The sequence below is a fragment of the Phragmites australis genome, chromosome 15, assembly GCF_958298935.1.
Source record: "Phragmites australis chromosome 15, lpPhrAust1.1, whole genome shotgun sequence".
Lineage (NCBI taxonomy): Eukaryota > Viridiplantae > Streptophyta > Magnoliopsida > Poales > Poaceae > Phragmites > Phragmites australis.
Window position 1 is genome coordinate 10973833 of NC_084935.1, and position 19763 is coordinate 10993595.

At 44.6% G+C, this 19763-nt stretch overlaps 2 protein-coding genes across 3 annotated transcripts; both read left to right on the forward strand.

Moving 5' to 3' along the window:
- Positions 1 to 808: 808 nt before the first annotated feature.
- LOC133893357 (NAD-dependent malic enzyme 62 kDa isoform, mitochondrial) lies at positions 809 to 15909 on the forward strand. 2 transcript variants are annotated; one of them, XM_062334358.1, is made up of 19 exons: positions 812 to 1143; positions 1279 to 1375; positions 2054 to 2172; positions 2415 to 2582; positions 2802 to 2930; positions 3460 to 3520; positions 3946 to 4049; positions 4148 to 4231; positions 5063 to 5169; positions 5787 to 5898; positions 6265 to 6378; positions 6998 to 7063; positions 14508 to 14580; positions 14654 to 14740; positions 14853 to 14907; positions 14999 to 15070; positions 15167 to 15229; positions 15301 to 15415; positions 15500 to 15909. In XM_062334358.1, the coding sequence occupies exons 1-19, from the start codon at positions 988 to 990 to the stop codon at positions 15572 to 15574; spliced, it is 1857 nt and encodes a 618-aa protein (XP_062190342.1). In that variant the 5' UTR covers positions 812 to 987; the 3' UTR covers positions 15575 to 15909. The 2 variants fall into 2 exon arrangements, 1 of the variants encoding a protein (XP_062190342.1); XR_009904476.1 differs by lacking the exons at positions 14508 to 14580; positions 15301 to 15415; positions 15500 to 15909 and having other exon boundaries at positions 809 to 1143.
- A 1966-nt stretch (positions 15910 to 17875) lies between these two features.
- LOC133892434 (expansin-like B1) lies at positions 17876 to 19703 on the forward strand. The gene is made up of 5 exons (XM_062333205.1): positions 17876 to 18425; positions 18565 to 18671; positions 18760 to 18941; positions 19103 to 19235; positions 19320 to 19703. The coding sequence occupies exons 1-5, from the start codon at positions 18218 to 18220 to the stop codon at positions 19533 to 19535; spliced, it is 846 nt and encodes a 281-aa protein (XP_062189189.1). The 5' UTR covers positions 17876 to 18217; the 3' UTR covers positions 19536 to 19703.
- The last annotated feature ends 60 nt before the right edge of the window (positions 19704 to 19763 follow it).

Below are 19763 nucleotides of genomic sequence, written 5' to 3' on the forward strand. Positions count from 1 at the left end.
GATTACATGACTAGGACTGTCTGCAAGAAGAGTGAAGGTTGTCCGCAAGAAGAGTGTTGAGGACAACTCTTGTCCAGAGTGGAGTGATAATTTGGTCAACCATATCCTTTTTGCTCTTTTTCCTACCAGGCTTGGTCATCTTCTTTAGGTTACTCCTTTTGCAAAAAATAATAATAGTGATATACGAGGATGAGTTAAGACAACATAGAACAAGAGTCAACTAGCTATGATTATCTTTTTTTAACCAGTAAGGGGACACTTCAAACTCTCTAACATATGGCTAGTCTTATCATATAGTTTATAGTTAACCTATCTTTTTAGCTTGCTCTTATTCTTGCTCCTCTAGAGTAGATGTAATTCTATTCTCCTCTATCTCTCTACTACCATGGTAGCTAGAGGGAAAGAGGAGACGAAGATAACGATGCAGGTGGGGTGCGCGAATAGATCGATCTAGGTCAGGGTTCGATCGAGCCAGCCTTAGATCGAACCCAACAGCTTTCCTTCGCGGGAGAGATTCCCGTCGTGAAGGGATTTTCGTTCGCTTCAGCGCTTCAACGGTTTCCCTTCACGACGGGATTCTCAGGATCATTCCCTTCAGGATGGGATTCTCTCTCCGTTCCCTTCGCGATTCTCCTGAAGGGAAGTTGTTGGAGATGAGAGAAAATAAAGGGAATAGAAATGGAGAAGAGAATCGAGAAGGAAACGAAATAAAAAAATATAGTTGAGGTAGTCTTAGCCGAGCGTGGGGAGCACAAGGGTCATTTTGCATCCTCACCATATCAGCTGTATGACCGATGAGATATGTGTTGGCTCCTGGTCACACGAGTGACTGATTATGAAGTTTGCGGTGGCTCCGGTAGCAATTTCTCAGGAGCTTTTGGGAAGGACGACTTTTCAGAACAATCGATGGTTAATCGCCCCTCCGCGTCCCCCTGGTAACACACTGACACCACCGGCCGAAGCTTCCACAGGACGCAGCCAGAGGCGATGGCGTCCATCTCGCAGAATCTCCGGCGATCCCTCGCCCCCGACCGCCTGCGCCGCCTCCTCCAGCCGCGCGGGTACGTCACGGCGGAGTGCCACCGCCCGGTCGTCCTCCACAAGCGCGGCCCCGACATCCTCCACGACCCCTGGTTCAACCGGGTACGTGCGTCCGGCCGTCCGTCCGTCTGTTCCCCTGCGCGCGCCTCGGTTCCACTTGCGCGCGCGCGCGCGCGCGTGGGGGTTGAGTTCTCAATTTCTGATGCTTGTGCTGCACTGCTGCCCCTGCTGCTGCAGGGCACGGCGTTCTCGATGACGGAGAGGGACCGGCTCGGCCTCCGCGGCCTGCTCCCGCCCAACGTCGTCTCCTCGCAGCAGCAGATCGACCGATTCAGTACGCTCCATCCTGACCAGTTGCTTGCTTGCTTATTTTCTGCCCTTTGGGTTGCTAGTTGCTGCTTGAATCGCTGCGGGATCGAGTTGGATATGCTGTTGTTGTGTGGGGTGGTGTTTCGACGAGGGCGTTGGCTTTGGTGTTCGGATCGATCCCCGGATGGTTAGCTTGAGTTTGGAGATTGAGTGAGTTCAGTTAATGGTCCAATTGAGTGAGATTGGCATTGGCATTCCCTGGGGTAAATTTATATGGTTCGCGTGTGCTTCGAGCTAACCCTTATCTGTTGGAGTTTTGATCCCAGCATCGAGGGTAGGTAAGCTCCAACTTTTGGTATTTTCTGGAGTTACACTCGATGTAGGCAGAATGATTGCATAGAAAGGCCCCAGAAATCTTTTGTGATCAAAGTTTTCTGCTTGAAGCTAGGGACAAAAAATGCTTCCCTAAAAACTGCAATAAAGTATAACAAATTCACCACTCGAAGATCCAATGCTAAAATTGGATGTTCTCATACTGAGCTAGTAAGATGTGTCAGAGGTTGGCGCTAGTTTCACTGAGTTTCCAATACCTCCATGAGCCATTTGCGAAAAGCACCATTAGGAAAAGTGGTTGTACACGACTTAGTATTGTGCAGATGTTAACGTGTTTGGTAATTTTACTTCTTATTTACTTCGGTTACAGTGCTTGATCTGCAAAGGCTGCAGAAATATGCGAGAGATGGGCCATCTGATACTTATCCATTAGCAAAATGGCGCATCCTCAACAGATTGCATGACAGAAATGAAACAATGTACTACAAGGTGTGTAACTTCACAGCTGGCACATTCATCTAGGCACACACCTTTGTTTCTGTTGATACTGTGCATTCTCTCAAGGGCATTTGATATGCATAATATCTTTGATTTACACTCACAATGTATGGTTATGCACTTCCTGTGTCAACTTTGTTGCCACTGCAATATCAAACATAGTTGATCAGAACAGGATGAAATCTACTTTTTCAATGTGGTTGCCTTATTTTGTCTTATTTGTCATTTGGTAGGTCTTAATAGATAACATTGAGGAGTATGCACCAATTGTTTACACACCAACCGTTGGACTTGTTTGCCAAAACTACAGTGGCTTGTTTCGACGGCCTCGGGGAATGTATTTTAGTGCAGAAGATCGTGGGGAGATGATGTCCATGGTGTACAATTGGCCAGCTGATCAGGTATGTATCGGTGCTTGTCCAGTGCCAGTGTGTCACTTACTAAATTGATCTTACATAATTGAATCATTTCATGGCTTTAAGGTATATTGCAGTTGGGTTAAGGCATTCTACCTTTTGGTCCTTAATTCCTTATCCTTTTGAAGATCTCCAATGACAGAATTTTGCTAAAGAAGCTTTCCTTACAACTTCAAATAAATAAAATTGGTCAATCTATTTCAGGTTGACATGATAGTGGTGACTGATGGAAGCAGGATATTGGGCCTTGGTGATCTAGGGGTGCATGGTATTGGCATTGCTATTGGAAAGTTGGATTTATATGTTGCTGCTGCTGGAATAAATCCTCAGAGGGTATGTTCAATGGTTCTCTTTTTTTCAAAAAAGGTGTTCAATGGTTCTTTAGGAGATTTTTTTGGACTCTTCCCTGTCTGTTTTATCTTTCATTCTCAAATCTACTATACATTGACCAATATTTTGACAGTGCAAGTAACATAAATAGTCCCATGATTGGAAGCGTTCTTTTGTTGATTTTGTTGTTGTTATTTGGCTGGAGTTAATCAGATAATTTAGGAAATTTCTCAAAGAAACACACACGTGCAAGATAATAGTTAAAGACTACTAGTGGACCTATGAGATAATGAACTTTTAGATGAATGATTTCGTTTTAACATCTGAATGGATATTTCTAGATTAGAAACAGTGTTCTTGTTAATGAAGCGACAATAACTTCTAGGGTTCCGCTGGTTTTGTCTAAAATAAAACTCTCAAGTGCTCTGCTGTTATTTGTGCTCTTATCGTTTACTTGCTTATCATGGTTTTTCTGTAGACGAATAGATAGTTTCTCTTCCATCTAATTGATTGTGTTCTTACCTTTTTCTAGGTTCTTCCAGTTATGATTGATGTCGGAACGAACAATGAGAAGCTCCTTAAGGATCCTCTTTGTAAGATCTTGATTGTTTATTTCTATGTTGGATTTACATTACTTGTAGTATTTTTTTTGTCCATCCAATGCTTCTGCCCTCCCCCCCCCCCCCCAACACACACACATATTTGTCATATCAAACACATGGATGCCTTCATAGGTTAAGAAAAACAGAAATAGACATCAAAGTCATGCACTCACTGTTATGGTTGTAATTTGGATTGCTTCAGATCTTTCATGAGATGTGTAAACATGAGTGTGCTCTTTGCTAGCTCATGAGAAAGGTCTAACTCATTTTTTGTTTTTTATGCCACTTAGCAAATGCCATAATTTTCCTTGTAATTCGATGCAGATTATAGCACTTGTTCAAACTGTAGCTATACTAGATACTCAGCTAGATATTGAGCAAATTTGTCCTGTTATTCTTAATTCCTCATCATACAGATCTTGGGCTACAAGAGCATCGTCTTGAGGGAGAAGAATATGTCTCAGTTATTGATGAATTCATGGAAGCTGTATTTACTCGCTGGCCTAACGTTATTGTACAGGTGCTATTTGGAGATCTATGCTTCTTTTGGTTTACCTTTTTCTTACATGTGGCCTTATCTGGAACAATGTCACAAATACTTATCTTATGGTTTTGCAGTTTGAAGATTTCCAAAGTAAGTGGGCCTTTAGGTTATTGCAGCGTTACAGAAAGACTTATCGCATGTTTAATGATGATGTCCAGGTTAGACCTAGTTTGTTTATGCAATTTTGTTCATAAGATTTTTATTATGTTTCTTTGTTCTGGTGATATATGCACATATCTCCATGAGATATGCTGTCATTTTCTCTAATTCCTTAGATGGTATCTCACTATCTCTAACACATGCATTTTGTTGGTGTAGAAAGTATATGCATTTTGTCGGTCGTTTATCGATCCATGAATAACCTCTGAATATCTATGCAGTATTTGATCAAGTTTTGTTTGATATCACATGGCAGCAAGATTAGGGCTTGTTGGTTCACTGGCATACTTTACCCAACCAAAATTAGAAATTTTGATCAGATGTGGCCAGTGTTTGTTTCATGTCTACTACTGTGGTGTACCATGGTTTTGTAAGCACATGCCCCACTCGTCATACATATTGTATAGCCAAATGTTGCCACAGTTGTGGGGAACAGTTTGTTCGCCACCCACACTCTGTCATTGTTTTTGTGGCAATATGTGGCTGGCAACCAAACAAGCCCTAGTTTTTGTGGATAGCATTGCATATTGTATTTCATAAGGGACTGAGCATGCTGAAACCTGTTGTAACAATCACTGTCAAACATTGGGCAATATTGTCTATCCTCACAGGAGACATGTGCTCTGCATTGCAGCAATGTTTGACCAGTTCTAATTACAATACACGTCAACAAATCTTCATGTTCAAGCCCCTAAAATTTGAGCACAGTTCGAGGTTTTGACTTTTGAACATTGCTATTGCTGGATACTTAGCATATTCCATTATTCTATCTTTATCGAGATTCTAGAAGAGTCTATTTCCCTTGAAATTACTGTTCTTTGTGTACAAAGGGAACTGCTGGTGTTGCAATAGCTGGCCTTTTAGGAGCTGTACGGGCACAAGGAAGGCCAATGTTAGATTTCCCGAAGCAAAGGATTGTTGTTGCGGGTGCTGGCAGGTTTGGAATATTTTCTGATTTTTTTTTTAACTCAGTATGAAATTTGAGTGGTTTGGCAACATCTGCAGTTATTGGTTAACATACTCAGTTCCGAAAGAATCTAAGAAGTATGAGTAAAGTTAACTCTATGCTATTCCTGTACAGCTGTGTTATTGGAACACTTTATGTTCATATTGTGAGAATTTTCATTTCCTGACGATGGTCATTTTATTTTGACAACATGTATAAGAGAAAGTAGTGTACCACGTTTAATAAATATAAAAAGCCATTACCATGTTAGAGTAGAGAAATGATTGGCTTAGGTGGTCTGTTTTTCATTTTGAATAGTTCACATGAATTGCGTAGAACCTACCTTTGCAGGTACAGACGTGCAGTTTCTAATTTTTTATAGGTACAGCTATTACCTTTTTGTTTGTTCTCGTGACTTATTCCTTGAAAAAAAGTATATTGGCATTTGCTTTTCTTATATATCTATTTATTTACTGTTTTAGTCCTATATATGGGTCACTATATTACTGGATCCTATTCCTATTTAGTTACGGGCCTACACATCATTATCACCTTTGGCCAGATTCATAAAAAGGAGTATTAGCTCTACTGCATTTCACTCTTTACAGTGCTGGTATTGGAGTGGTGAATGCTGCAAGCAGAACCATGGCAAGGATGTTAGGAAATAATGAAGTTGCTTTTGAGAGTGCCAGGAGCCAATTCTGGATAGTTGATGCCCATGTAAGTCAGATAACTGAGGAACGTTTGACAATTAATATATTTGCAAGGTTACCTACTTTTTTATCAGTGCTTTTAATATTTTGGTATCTTCTCCTTTTATCAATTGCACTTTTGGAATTATAATTTGAAAACCAAGAAGGGCATGCCTACTCTTATGTTCTAAGAAAAGTAACTGGATCAACACTGCTGTATCCATCATGTCGGTGAGAGTGCTACCCATTCCCATGCAAGAATTGAATTGCTAAGCCGAATCATTCACAATGTGATCCAGTCTACATATTCCTTTTGTTTTTCTAAACTTTTGGACAGTATACTTGTCCGTACTCTTATCAACTCATAACCTTATTTGCATTTTATTTTGTGCAGGGTCTAATAACAGAGGACCGTGCAAATATTGACCCAGATGCACGTCCTTTTGCTAGGAGAAAGAGTGAGCTTGGTCACCAAGGCCTAAGTGAGGGAGCAAACTTAGTTGAAGTGGTACTGTGTAATCTTATACATTTAGCTGCATATCACAGCATATCTGCTGCTATAGGCACGACATTTTACTAATTCTCGAAAGTCAACAATGATTTACCATAACGTGTGAAGGAATATGTTTTCCCTAAAGAAGTTTCTTATATGGAGCCAATTTGTTACTGCAACATTTTTTTCCACTTATAGCAAAGCTTTTATTTGTTTGAGTAATACTCTTTCCAAGGAGATCAAAGTATGAATCTAGATTTGAAAATTTTGGAGAATAACTGATTCCCCCTCCACAGCTAATACTTAAGAGGATTCAGTGTGGGCTATTGTGATGCAACACTGCATACAAAATGATATTGGCTGTAGACTGTTAACACTGGTTAAGTGGTTATTCTGTGGACTAAAGCTAATTGCATTTGTGGTGTTAGATGTCTCAGATCACAAATACCCTGTTGGAATTTTCTGTTACATCTGGCTTTTCTGCTCTGACATATAGTTTTATGTTTTTGGGTTTCCTTTTAACGATTAACATTTAAAATTAAGATTTTCCTTAACAAAGTAAATTTCAGCTCATGAAAGAATAAGATTAGACCTATGCTGAATATTTTGTATTGCAACCTTGTCTATTGCGCAGGTTAAAAGGGTGAAGCCTGATGTCATACTTGGATTATCTGCTGTTGGTGGTTTGTTCTCGAAGGAGGTAAGATACCAAAGTATAGTTGCATGCGTATTTCTGTTTTTAGTACTGATTCCAAAGCATTTACTCTGATGCTATAGCACTAATTCATGCTTAGTGGCCAGTTACCTTTTCCTTAAATTGGTTTTCATCAGTAGTTGCTACTTACAAAAGAAGCCAGCAAATCTACAAATTTTAAATTTTTAGATAGAATTGCTTGTATAGACTGGGATTGTTGCTGTCATGTGCGAGGGCCTTTGGGCCGGCGTGGTACTGCAGCATGCGTTACTGTAGCACCACGCCTACTTTCTCTTTTAGTTAGTTATTTGGAAAGATTATATAGCATTTAGAGATAAGATTAGATCAAATTTGTTACGGGTCATTTAAACGTAAGATTAGATTTGTTATCAATTAGAGATAGAATCAGTTAGGAGATAGAGCTGTATTCGGTCAGGGACTTTTCATTGGGAATCCTATTTATAGAAGTCATGTAGTCGAATCAATGAAGGAAGAGAAATTAATAGGAGGAGACCTCAATAGCCACGTGGGTACATGTAACACAGGTTTCGAGGGGGTGCATGGGGGCTTTGGTTATGGAAGCAGGAATCAAGAAGGAGAGGATCTCTTAAGCTTTGCTCTAGCCTACGACATGATCGTAGCTAACACCCTCTTTAAAAAAAGGGAATCCCATCTAGTGACCTTTAGTAGTGGCCAACACTCTAGCCAGATCGATTTCGTCCTCTCGAGAAGAGAAGACAGGCGTGCTTGCCTAGATTGTAAGGTGATACCTGGAGAGAGTGTTGTCCCTTAACATAAGCTTTTGGTGGCTGACTTCCGCTTCCGGATACGTGTTCAGCGGGATAAGCGCGCTAAAGTCGCTAGAACGAAGTGGTGGAAGCTCAGGGGGGAAGCGGCTCAAGCTTTCAAGGAGAGGGTAATTAAGGAGGGCTCTTGGGAGGAAGGAGGTGATGCAAACAATATGTGGATGAAGATGGCGACTTGCATTCGGAAGGTGGCTTCCGAGGAGTTTGGGGTGACGAGGGGAAGTAGAAGCGAAGCGAAAGATACCTGGTGGTGGAACGAGGATGTCCAAAAGGCTATCAAGGAGAAGAAAGAATGTTTCAAACGCCTACACTTGGACAGGAGTGTTGACAACATAGAGAAGTACAAGGTGGCGAAGAAGACCGCAAAGCGAGCAGTGAGTGAAGCAAGAGGTCGGGCGTATGAGGACCTCTACCAGCGGTTAAACACGAAGGAAGAGGAAAAGGACATCTATAAGATGGCCAAGATCCGTGAGAGGAAGACGAGGGATGTCAACCATGCCAAATGCATCAAGGATGGGACAGATCGACTTCTGGTGAAGGAAGATGAGATTAAGAATAGATGGCGAGAGTACTTCGACCAACTGTTCAATGGAGGAGGTGAGAGCTCTTCCATTGAGCTGGACGACTCCTTTGATGATGCCAACAGGTGTTTTGTACGAAGGATTCAGAAGTTTGAGGTCAAGGAGGCTTTAAAGAGGATGAAATGAGGCAAGGCAATGGGCCCTGATGGTATCCCTATTGAGGTGTGGAGATGCCTTGGAGACATAGCAATTGTATGGCTAACTAAGCTTTTCAACCTTATTTTGTGGGCAAACAAGATGCCCGAAGAATGGAGGCGGAGTATATTAGTACCAATCTTTAAGAATAAGGGGGATATTCAAAGTTGTACTAATTACCGTGGGATTAAGCTGATGAGCCATACGATGAAGCTGTGGGAGAGAGTCATTGAACACCGCTTACGAAGAATGACAAGCGTGACCAAAAATCAGTTTGGTTTCATGCCTGGGAGGTCGACCATGGAAGCTATCTTCTTGGTACGACAACTTATGGAGAGATATAGGGAGCAAAATAAGGACTTGCATATGGTGTTCATTGACTTAGAGAAGGCCTACGATAAGATACCACGGAATGTTATGTGGTGGGCCTTGGAGAAGCACAAAGTCCCAACAAAGTATATTACCCTTATCAAGGATATGTACGATAATGTTGTGACAAGTGTTCGGACAAGCGATGGTGACACCAATGATTTTCCAATTAGAATAGGACTGCACCAAGGGTCAGCTTTGAGCCCTTATCTTTTTGCTTTGGTGATGGATGAGGTCACAAGGGATATACAAGGTGATATCCCATGGTGTATGATCTTTGCAGATGATGTGGTGCTAGTCGATGATAGTAGGACGGGGGTAAATGAAAAGTTGGAGCTGTGGAGACAGACCTTGGAGTCGAAGGGTTTTAGGCTTAGTAGAACTAAAACTGAGTACATGAGGTGCGATTTTAGTACTATTAGGCATGAGGAGGATGAGGTTTGCCTTGACGGGCAGGTGATACCTCAGAAGGATACCTTTCGATATTTGGGGTCGATGCTGCAGAAGGATGGTGAAATCGATGAAGATGTGAGCCATCGAATCAAAGCCGGATGGATGAAGTGGCGCCAAGCTTCCGGCGTCCTCTGCGACAAGAGAGTACCACAGAAGCTAAAAGGCAGGTTCTATAGGACGGCAATTAGACCTGCGATGTTGTATGGCGCAGAATGTTGGCCAACTAAAAGGCGACATGTCCAACGGTTGAGTGTAGCGGAGATGCGCATGCTGAGATGGATATGTGGCCACACAAGAAAGGATCGGGTTCGGAATGATGACATACGTGATAGAGTTGGTGTAGCACCAATTGAAGAGAAGCTTGTCCAACATCGTTTGAGATGGTTTGGGCATATACAACGCAGGCCCTCAGAAGCGCCTGTACATAGCGGAAGAATAAAGCGTGCGGATAATGTCAAGAGAGGTCGAGGTAGACCAAACTTGACATGGGAGGAGTCTGTAAAGAGGGATCTGAAAGATTGGAATATCACCAAAGAACTAGCCATGGACAGGGGTGCGTGGAAGTTAGCTATCCACGTGCCAGAGCTATGACTAGACTTGCAAGATCTTATGGGTTTCATCTCTAGCCTACCTCAACTTGTTTGGAACTGAAAGGCTTTGTTGTTGTTGTTGTTGTTGGTGGTGGTGGTGCCTAAAGATGTGCAGGTGTATCATTTAAGTCGATAAACTGTAGAGTTGCACATTTAGGCCTCTAAACTCATACAAGTGATCAACACAGTTCCAACTCTTACTAAATTAGTAACCAGAGCTTATATAACGTCTTTGGCTTAATCTGATATGACCACATGATCTTCAAGTAAAACCAATGGGAAACTCATGTCTTTTTATTTTGAAGAGATATTTATGTCTTTTAAAAAAATCTACTACCTTCCATTGATGGGATAAGTCTCTGTGCTGCATATGGTCTTTGTGGGGCTGCTTCAGATGGTCCTTGGCTGGTCTTTGTGGTCCTTTCTAAGGCTACAGCATCTAGGACAGCATCTTAGCATCTAGGACAGCATCTTAGCATCTAGGACAGCTAGGACAGCATCTAGGACAGCATCTTAGCATCTAGGACAGCTAGGACAGCATCTTAGTATATGCTTGGCTGGATAGCAACCTATAAATATGTATCCCCAACCCCTCAGGTTGGCATGGTATTTGTGTGAGAAATAAACCAGAAAAATTGCCCCAACTCCTAGTGTCATCCTCTCTCGATGAGAGTAAGAATTCAGCTACTACCAAGAGTAAGAATTCAGCGACTAACAAGTGGTATCAGAGCCGTAGTATCCTGTAGCCTGAGCATCTCCTGCTCACCTTCTTTCCCAGCCGCGCAACAGCTCCAGTTGGGAGCAGCAGCAGCTCCGGCCGCTCCCGCTCACTTCTCTCCCTCTGCGCAGACGAGCAGCAGCTCGTCTGAAGCAGCCCTCTCCCCACGCAGCAGCCCCCGGGTAGCGCGTCATGTCCGCAGGGCAGTCTCAGCGCTCGGTCGCCTCGAGCACGCGGCGTCGGCAGGAGGCCGAACTTGCATGTGCCATGAACAGAGCCGGCTCCTCCTCCTCCGCCTGTGCGACATGGGCCTGGCCGCGTCGTGGCTGTCGACAGTCATTGGCCCAATGGCCAAGCTGGCCGCAGTTGCGGCAGGTGTCGTCTCGTGCTGGCTTGTACTTGCCAGCGGCGCCGCCCTGGGCGCCTCCGCGGGCATCACCCTCGGCACGTCCTCGCGCCCCGGCCTGGGCGTCTCTGCGCGCCTTGCGCGGCTTGCCACGCTTGCGGCCGCCTGTCGCGGAAGAAGGCTCCCCCTTCTTCTGGTCACCTTGGCAGGCAGCCCACTGCTCCCGAGTGAGAAGGAGCTTCCCGCCAGTGGTGATGGGCCCCAAGAGAGACTGTGGCTCATCGCTGTCGACGACCTTGAGTCGACCTATCGCCTCCTCGATCGACATCGTGGAGAGATCCAGCAGGGACTCGATCGAGCGAGCCATCTGCTTGTACTTCTCGGGGACGCAACGGAAGAGCTTTTCGACAGCTCTCTCCTCGCCGTAGGTGTCATCGCCGAACTGCACCATCTTCTGCAACAGAGTGTTGAGACGGAGAGCAAAGTCATCAACGTCCTCACCTGGCTTGAAGGCCAGGTTCTCCCACTCCTTGCGAAGTGCCTGCAGTGTGGACTTGCGGGCGCGGTCGCTGCCGATGCGTGCCGCAGCGATGGCGTCCCAAGCCTCCTTGGCAGTCCGCTTATTGGTAAGCGAGAACTGCATCTCGGACGGGACTGCAGCGATGAGGGCATCCAGCGCCCGTCGATCCTGGTCGTAGTCGACGTCGCCGTACCGGACTGCCTCCCACATGTGCCGCACCTGGAGCTTTACCCTCATCACCGCAGCCCACTCGACATAGTTGATCTTAGTGAGGGTAGGCCACCCACCGCCGAGGCCGACGTCCCTGACAACAGCCTAGAGCCCGTGGTAACCACGGTACCGATCCGGGGAGAGAGAGCCACGCTGCCTGTGAAGGCTGCGCTCTCCATCGGCCCGTCCGCCACCGTTGCCGTGCTCGCCCCCTCCAGGAGCGCCACCGCCGTGCTCGCCTCCTCCAGGAGCGCCACCGCCGTGCGCGCCTCCTTCAGGAGCGTCGCCGGCGCGTCCGCGTCTGTCTGGGCTACCGCCGCGCTCGTGGGCGTGCGCGGCTGCCCACTGCGCCGCCTTCCTCCCCAGCAACTCGAGGTCCGCGTCGGCGCTGTCGTCAGCAGAAACGGAGCTGCTGATGCTGCCGCGCAGAGCCTCGACCTCTGCTGCCGCCGCACGCGCTGCATCCGCCGCCGCCACTGCTTCCGCCTCCGCTCTGACTGCTGCCAGCTCCGCCGCTGCCAGCCTCGACGCCCTTGCCGCCGCCGCAGCGGTCTCTGCCGCCGCTCGCTCGCGTTCCTCTGCTGCGGCAAGTTCGGCCTCCTGCCGACGCCGCGTGCTCGAGGCGACCGAGCGCTGAGACTGCCCTGCGGACATGACGCGCTACCCGGGGGCTGCTGCGTGGGCAGAGGGCTGCTTCAGACGAGCTGCTGCTCGTCTGCGCAGAGGGAGAGAAGTGAGCGGGAGCGGCCGGAGCTGCTGCTGCTCCCAGCTGGGGCTGTTGCGCGGCTGGGAAAGAAGGTGAGCAGGAGATGCTCAGGCTACAGGATACTACGGCTCTGATACCACTTGTTAGTCGCTGAATTCTTACTCTTGGTAGTAGCTGAATTCTTACTCTCATCGAGAGAGGATGACACTAGGAGTTGGGGCAATTTTTCTGGTTTATTTCTCACACAAATGCCATGCCAACCTGAGGGGTTGGGGATATATATTTATAGGCTGCTAGCCAGCCAAGCATATGCTAAGATGCTGTCCTAGATGCTGTCCTAGCTGTCCTAGATGCTAAGATGCTGTTCTAGATGCTAAGATGCTGTCCTAGCTGTCCTAGATGCTAAGATGCTGTCCTAGATGCTGTAGCCTTAGAAAGGACCACAAAGACCAGCCAAGGACCATCTGAAGCAGCCCCACAAAGACCATATACAGCACAGAGAGGCAGCACAGAGACTTATCCCATCATTCTCCCCCTAAGTCTTGTGCGTCGTCTTGTGGGAAAGTTGAACCATCCCGGTCCTGGAGCAGAGCTTAAGGAACTTGATCCTCCCAAGAGGCTTGGTAAGCAGGTCCGCGAGCTGGTCCTTGGTGTTGATGTAGCTCGTCTTGATGCTCCCTTCCTCCAAACAGCCTCGGATGAAGTGGTACCTCACCCGGATGTGCTTACTCCGTTTATGGAAAACGGGGTTCTTTGCCAGGGCCAGAGCGGACTTGCTGTCCATCCTGAGCTCCACCGCTCTAGTGTCTCTGCCGAGGAGATCACCAAGCAGTCGAGCGAGCCAGAGCGCCTGAGTTGAAGCGGTGGAGGCCGCTATGTACTCGGCCTCGCAGCTGGACAGGGCCACCACCTGCTGCTTGACCGACTGCCAGCTAACGAGGCACTTGCCGAGGAGGAAGAGGATCCCGCTCGTGCTCTTGCTGGTGTCGATGTCGCCAGCGTGGTCACTATCGCTGTACCCGACGAAGTGTGCCGCCCCAGGGCACCTAGTAGCTGAATTAATTCTTACTCTTGGTAGTAGCTGAATTCTTACTCTCATCGAGAGAGGATGACACTAGGAGTTGGGGCAATTTTTCTGGTTTATTTCTCACACAAATGCCATGCCAACCTGAGGGGTTGGGGATACATATTTATAGGTTGCTAGCCAGCCAAGCATATGCTAAGATGCTGTCCTAGATGCTAAGATGCTGTCTAAGATGCTGTCCTAACATCCATATGGACAGCATCTTAGCATCTAGGACAACATCTTAGCATCTAGGACAGCATCTTAGCATCTAGGACAGCATCTAGGACATCATCTTAGCATCTAGGACAGCTAGGACAGCATCTTAGCATATGCTTGGCTGGCTAGCAGCCTATAAATATGTATCCCCAACCCCTCAGGTTGGCATGGCATTTGTGTGAGAAATAAACCAGAAAAATTGCCCCAACTCCTAGTGTCATCCTCTCTCGATGAGAGTAAGAATTCAGCTACTACCAAGAGTAAGAATTCAGCGACTAACATCCATTTGCTATTACTTAGCAAGCACGCATACAAACTTTAGCTTTTTTTTTTCTCGAGCAATTCGAACTTTAGCTTTCACAGTTTTTATCTTCCATGTCACCAGCAATTTGTTAAGTAAGTCAGATTTTGGTCTGACTTGGTGCACTTAAACAAGTTTGGGGACTGAAATGTGCAGTTCTCAAGTTTAGGAACCTAAAAGTGGTACATTTGTGCAAGTTTAGGGAGATGCACCTTACCCAATCAATTAATATAAATAAATTATAGTATTAGTTAGCAAATTGTACTTCTTTATAAAGGGCTCCTGCAGATCCTATGCTCGTCTCAAGTTATAGACCTTACATCATGAGCAGTTTGATACTTGTAGTTTAGACTAGTTGCACCACCATTTTCAATTTTTGAAAAGTTATAGAAGATTGAAGTGAAAACTTATCACAAGGTACTTGTACCTTCAGGTTCTAGAAGCGCTAAAAGATTCATCCTCTTCGAGACCAGCAATTTTTGCAATGTCCAATCCAACAAAGAATGGTTTGTGTGTGTAGTTTTACTCCAAATTTATTGTTTGTCACTTGTCTAATTCTGTGCTGGTTCCATGTTGTAGCTGAATGTACACCGGAAGAAGCCTTTTCAGTTCTTGGTGAAAAGGTCATCTTTGCTAGTGGAAGCCCATTTGATGATGTGGATTTTGGTACCTCTTTCCATTCCTACCCTTGTGACTCATTTCTTTATGCATTTCTTTTTTTAATTTGTAGAAGCTCACTTTTTCTTATGCAAGAGTCATCTGGTAATGCTTCTTACAGGTAATGGGAAGATTGGCCACTCCAATCAAGGGAACAACATGTATCTCTTTCCTGGGTTAGATCCGTTACTGTTATAATGACATGCAAGTGGGTCTTGCTGTTCATATTATGATTATTATTATTATTTTGCTTCACTTGCTGTGCAGAATAGGGCTTGGAACCCTTCTGTCTGGCGCTCGGGTTATCTCTGATGGAATGCTGCAGGCTGCAGCTGAACGGTGACTCCTTTGACCCCTGAGCATTGGACCTTTTAACACAATCGAACCACTTACTTACATCTTTCCTGTTTCCTTTACCACGAAAAAAATATGTAGCTTGGCCTCGTACATGAAAGAAGAGGAGGTTCTCCAAGGGATAATTTATCCTCCAATCTCCAGGTTTTATAATTCTAAAACTGATCTTTCAGTTTGTGTTGTTTGCTATTTCTTCTAATATGTACTACATGCAGAATACGTGACATCACTAAGGAGGTGGCAGCAGCAGTGGTAAGGGAGGCAGTAGCAGAGGATCTAGCTGAGGGATATCGTGACATGGATGCACGTGAACTTGCAAGACTCAGCGAGGTGGTTAATCTCTTCACGAGCCAAGCCAAGTATTTTATGGTTTTGTTCTGCTTTACTTCGTTGACCTTGAACTCTGTGGTACAGGAAGAAACTGCTGAATATGTCAAGACAAACATGTGGAGTCCAGTCTATCCAACAATGATATACAAGAAAGACTAGAGCTCTATTCAGCTGGCGACATGTTCATGAATCATGTATAATTTACTTTAGGCTGCGTTTTAAATGTTACTTGAATTATGAGCAACCGGCCTTGATTGTTTTCCTGTATCTGCCACGTGATAGCGCAGCCTCAGTTTTCATTGAATTTAGTGCCACTAAAGGTTTATTTGGGAGCATGAGTTAGGCTCCGTTTCTGTCAAACTTCAAAGTGCTGTACATTTTCCATCTCAGATATCAGCTGTACAATAGCTGGTACTTGCATGACAATCTCTGCGGGTGTTAATATCCTTTGTTCAACATGTATCAATAATAAACCATAAGTTCACCAGAGACAATCTGTTTTCTGCTGCTGCTTGTCTAAAATCATTTGATGGTTATCGCTTTCTTTGTAATTTGTTCTTGTTACTATTCGGCACCGTACTTTTATTGATGCCATATGGCCATCCTTGTCTCATCAGTATTTGCAGTTTGCAGCCATGGCTTGTCTGCTGTCCACAGTGAGCATCCCTGTCGATGGGCGATGGTGAATAGAGACATCTTGTTAGTGTTGGGCAGCTGGCCATTGTTGCTGTCCAGTCCTGTTCGGTGAACTGCATATGTTCATCCGATGGCGTGGGCTACAGGTAATCCTTTCAAGTACGCTACTTTGTCAGATCTTTCCTTTTCAGGATATAAATCGTTCCGGATCTCCACTAGAAAGGGTAAGGAAAATCATGCTCTTACTGTTCCTCACCTCATGGTTTTCCATGTACAAATTGCCATTTGGCTCTGGTTCTGGGTGGCTGAATGCTAGTTAGTGCTGTCCATGATGCGATCAAGACGAAGAAAACCTGTGCTTCAATGGAGCATTCATATTTGGTAGCGTAGTCTCTCGCAGCAGCCAGCCTGGATTCATATTGCCTACCTTAGTTGATCATACCATTGATGTGCACTTGTCAAAATCCTGATCTCGTTCATACTTGGGTTGTTTGGTAAGTTGTGGACTCGGGCTCTTTTGCCTCTGATGATCATTTAGTTCATGTGAATTGTTTACATGCTGACATTTTCACTCCCTTCTGAACCTAATAAAAAGCAGGAATAGGATAATGTCATTAGTCATTAAAAGATTCTGAGCCTATGATTTAAGGTTTGATCATCGGTTTCCTTTAACACATCCATTTCTCTCTTATTTTTATTTGGGAGAGAGTATCGATACATTCTATTTTTCTGATTGCATTGGATATTGCTTGTCAATGTCTCGACTTGAACAGAGTGCAGAAATGGCTTGCTTCCGTGTCTTTCAACATCATTTTGGCGAGGAAGCACTTAGCCTTTCCAAAAGGGAAGGGATGGCTTAACGATTTGCTATCTATTTCGTTCGGTTCTCCGAACTTGGTCAACGTTCTTCCTCTATTTGAAGCATTCGCTCGTTCACGCAACCGTCAACATCTGCTTCCTGCGTGTCAGCTGTTTTTTTTTACGTCCCTCTGTTTATAAATACTTGAAAACTTTAACTTTTACTATTTATACTTTGACTAATTCTAATTTTTTAAATATTTAGTTGATTGATATAACATAAGTATCACTTGATATGCTATTAAAATACTTTCGTAATATCATACGCTTACAAATATTTGCTTATGTATTTGTGAAAAATCGATGATCAAATTTTAAATAGTAAAATCAAAGTTACTAATTATTTATAAACGGAGTATGTATTGTGACAACAAATAAAAAAGAATCAAGGTAGTATTTCTTTTGGCCTGTGCGTGTCCTATAATTGCAGGCAACTTTAGGAACTGAAAGTTAGTACGAGCTCCACCTACTGTTCTTGGGGAAACTCGTCGCCAAAAGGTTTCCTTTTCTGAGCTTGAGTGCATGTAACGGTCAGCGGCCAGCGGGTCCGTGGAACCATGCAAGAGTCGCGGTTAGTTTGAGTAGTCTCTGCAGCGTGAAACAGAAAAAGCCACCGGTCGATGTGAAGCCCACCACAGCACAGTATGGCTGCAAAGCCACGTTGACTTGGATGATTCTTCATCCCCGTCGAATCAAACACCTACCTGCAGTAGGTGTCGATTTTTATGGGAACTTATTGGAAACAATCTCTCTCTCTCTCTCTCTCTCTCTCTCTCTCTCTCTCTCTCTCTCTCTCTCTCTCTCTCTCTCACACACACACACACACACACACACACACACACACACACAGCCTAATTCATTGATGCACATGAATTTTACAAGAACTACAGAGAGAACTTATGAATCGAGTGCAGTATCAGAGAACTGGTGACGCCAAATCCTACAGAGTGCAACAACAGAAATATCGTTAGCATGCAAGCAAGAGACCATGTCTAAGAAATATATTCTAGACTCTTCTGGTATAGGAAGTAGCGGAGAATTTTCTCCATCGCTTGCACCAAAATTTTTCCCAATCCCTCTAAACATGGTACGAGGAAGATTTATATGCAATCAGATACTGGCAACAAAGCCCCCAGAAAGCGCTTACTTGCTTGAGAAAGTGAAAAGAAAAAAAAATAACAAGATTTTGGGGCACATACACACAGAGAAGCATTGTCAACAACGGCATCGGCATCCCCATCCATTCAAAACCAAAAGTTTCCAACTTAAGGGTAGCAAGTGCCAACCCAATATCAACACTATAAATACATGGCTCCATGGCTCCATCTCTCATCTTGTATGGACAATGTTCTAGCATTGTTCGTTCCTCTCCATACTACCCCAATGGCTCTTCGGCTTCATCGCCATCTCCCAGCTTTGCTTTACCTCATGCTAATCTCTAGAGCTACTGCAGATGCAAACTTCACCGTGTCGAAAGCAGTATATTACCCCAACTCCAGCACAAAAGGGGCCGAAAGTAAGTACATTTACAGAAAATAAGAAAAAAAAGGTTATGCTAACAGCTGAAGATCATCAAAATCGCTAGGCTGCTCAAGTTACAGATGCAAATCATACAGTATCAAAAGAAAACACGTGTTTCTAACAAAGATTTTCAGATGGAGCATGTGAATATGGGACATATGGGGCGACACTCAACAATGGCGATGTTTCAGCATCATCAAGTCTCTACAGGAATGGGGTAGGATGTGGTGCTTGCTATCAGGTAAATTCATCTCCGACAGTAGTAGCTGTGTAAATTATGAAACATCACTCTTTCGTGCACGCTAAAACTGTTTAGTAATTGCCAACAGGTCAGGTGCACAAATCCTTACTACTGCTCTCCAAATGGTGTGACAATCGTGATCACCGACTCTGGGGCAAGCGACGGGACTGACTTCATCCTCAGCCAGCATGCCTTCTCCAGGATGGGGCAGAACAAGGACGCTGGTGCAACACTGCTGAACCTTGGCTATGTTGGAATTGAGTACAGGAGGTGTGCGCATATAATAAGCCTGGCTAAAACTCTTAAACCATATACCTAGTTGCTTCCTTCAGATGGCAAAGGAACTGAAAACTACAACAGAAATAATCTTGCATAATGAGTTCATGACACAACTGACATGTTAAAATTTTCACGGTTTCCCCCCACTTCAGGGTTTCTTGTATCTACCCAGGCAAGAATATTGTCTTCAAGATTACTGAAAGCAGCAATTTCCCCTACTATCTTGAATTTGAGATATGGTATCAACAAGGCAACCAGGATATCATTGCAGTCCAGCTTTGTGAGGTAAAATTATTCTGGAAGATTTCCACATGTACAAACTTAAAGCGAAAGTATTAGTTCTAAATACCTGTTGATGGCTGAATGCAGACTGTGAACCTGACATGCCAGCTTCTGAGCCGAACTCATGGTGCCGTATGGGCTGCTGTCTCCCCACCAAGTGGCCCCCTGTCCATAAGGATGCTGTTTAGCAGCGGAGCTCCACGTGGTGGTGACCAGAGATGGCTAGTTCCCACAACCACAATACCACAGAACTGGACTGCAGGGGACACGTATGATTCTGGGGTCCAAATACAGCTACAGTAGCTATAAACACAGAGACAACAGGATTCTATAGCTAGTTATGATGCTTGATTCTTCCCTTGTCTTCTTGCTCATGTATACTCTTGCATTGTATTTATTGTAATTTGTGAAGGTTGTGCTTGCATTTATATCAATAAATTTTCTCATGGAAGAATACATAGGTTAGGTTTCCACGAACAATTGAGAAGCTCTCTTACCACTTCAATTAAAACCATCTTTCTAAAAAAGCTA

Excerpts from the sequence above, each read along its gene's own strand:
- LOC133892434 (XM_062333205.1), top strand. The coding sequence starts at position 18,218 with ATGGCTCCATGGCTCCATCTCTCATCTTGTATGGACAATGTTCTAGCA. Across the intron at positions 18,672-18,759 it reads GATGTGGTGCTTGCTATCAG|GTCAGGTGCACAAATCCTTA; the intron begins GTAAATTCATCT and ends AATTGCCAACAG. Across the intron at positions 18,942-19,102 it reads GTTGGAATTGAGTACAGGAG|GGTTTCTTGTATCTACCCAG; the intron begins GTGTGCGCATAT and ends CCCCCACTTCAG.
- LOC133893357 (XM_062334358.1), top strand. The coding sequence starts at position 988 with ATGGCGTCCATCTCGCAGAATCTCCGGCGATCCCTCGCCCCCGACCGC. Across the intron at positions 4,232-5,062 it reads TGTTTAATGATGATGTCCAG|GGAACTGCTGGTGTTGCAAT; the intron begins GTTAGACCTAGT and ends TTGTGTACAAAG. Across the intron at positions 14,741-14,852 it reads ATTTGATGATGTGGATTTTG|GTAATGGGAAGATTGGCCAC; the intron begins GTACCTCTTTCC and ends TGCTTCTTACAG.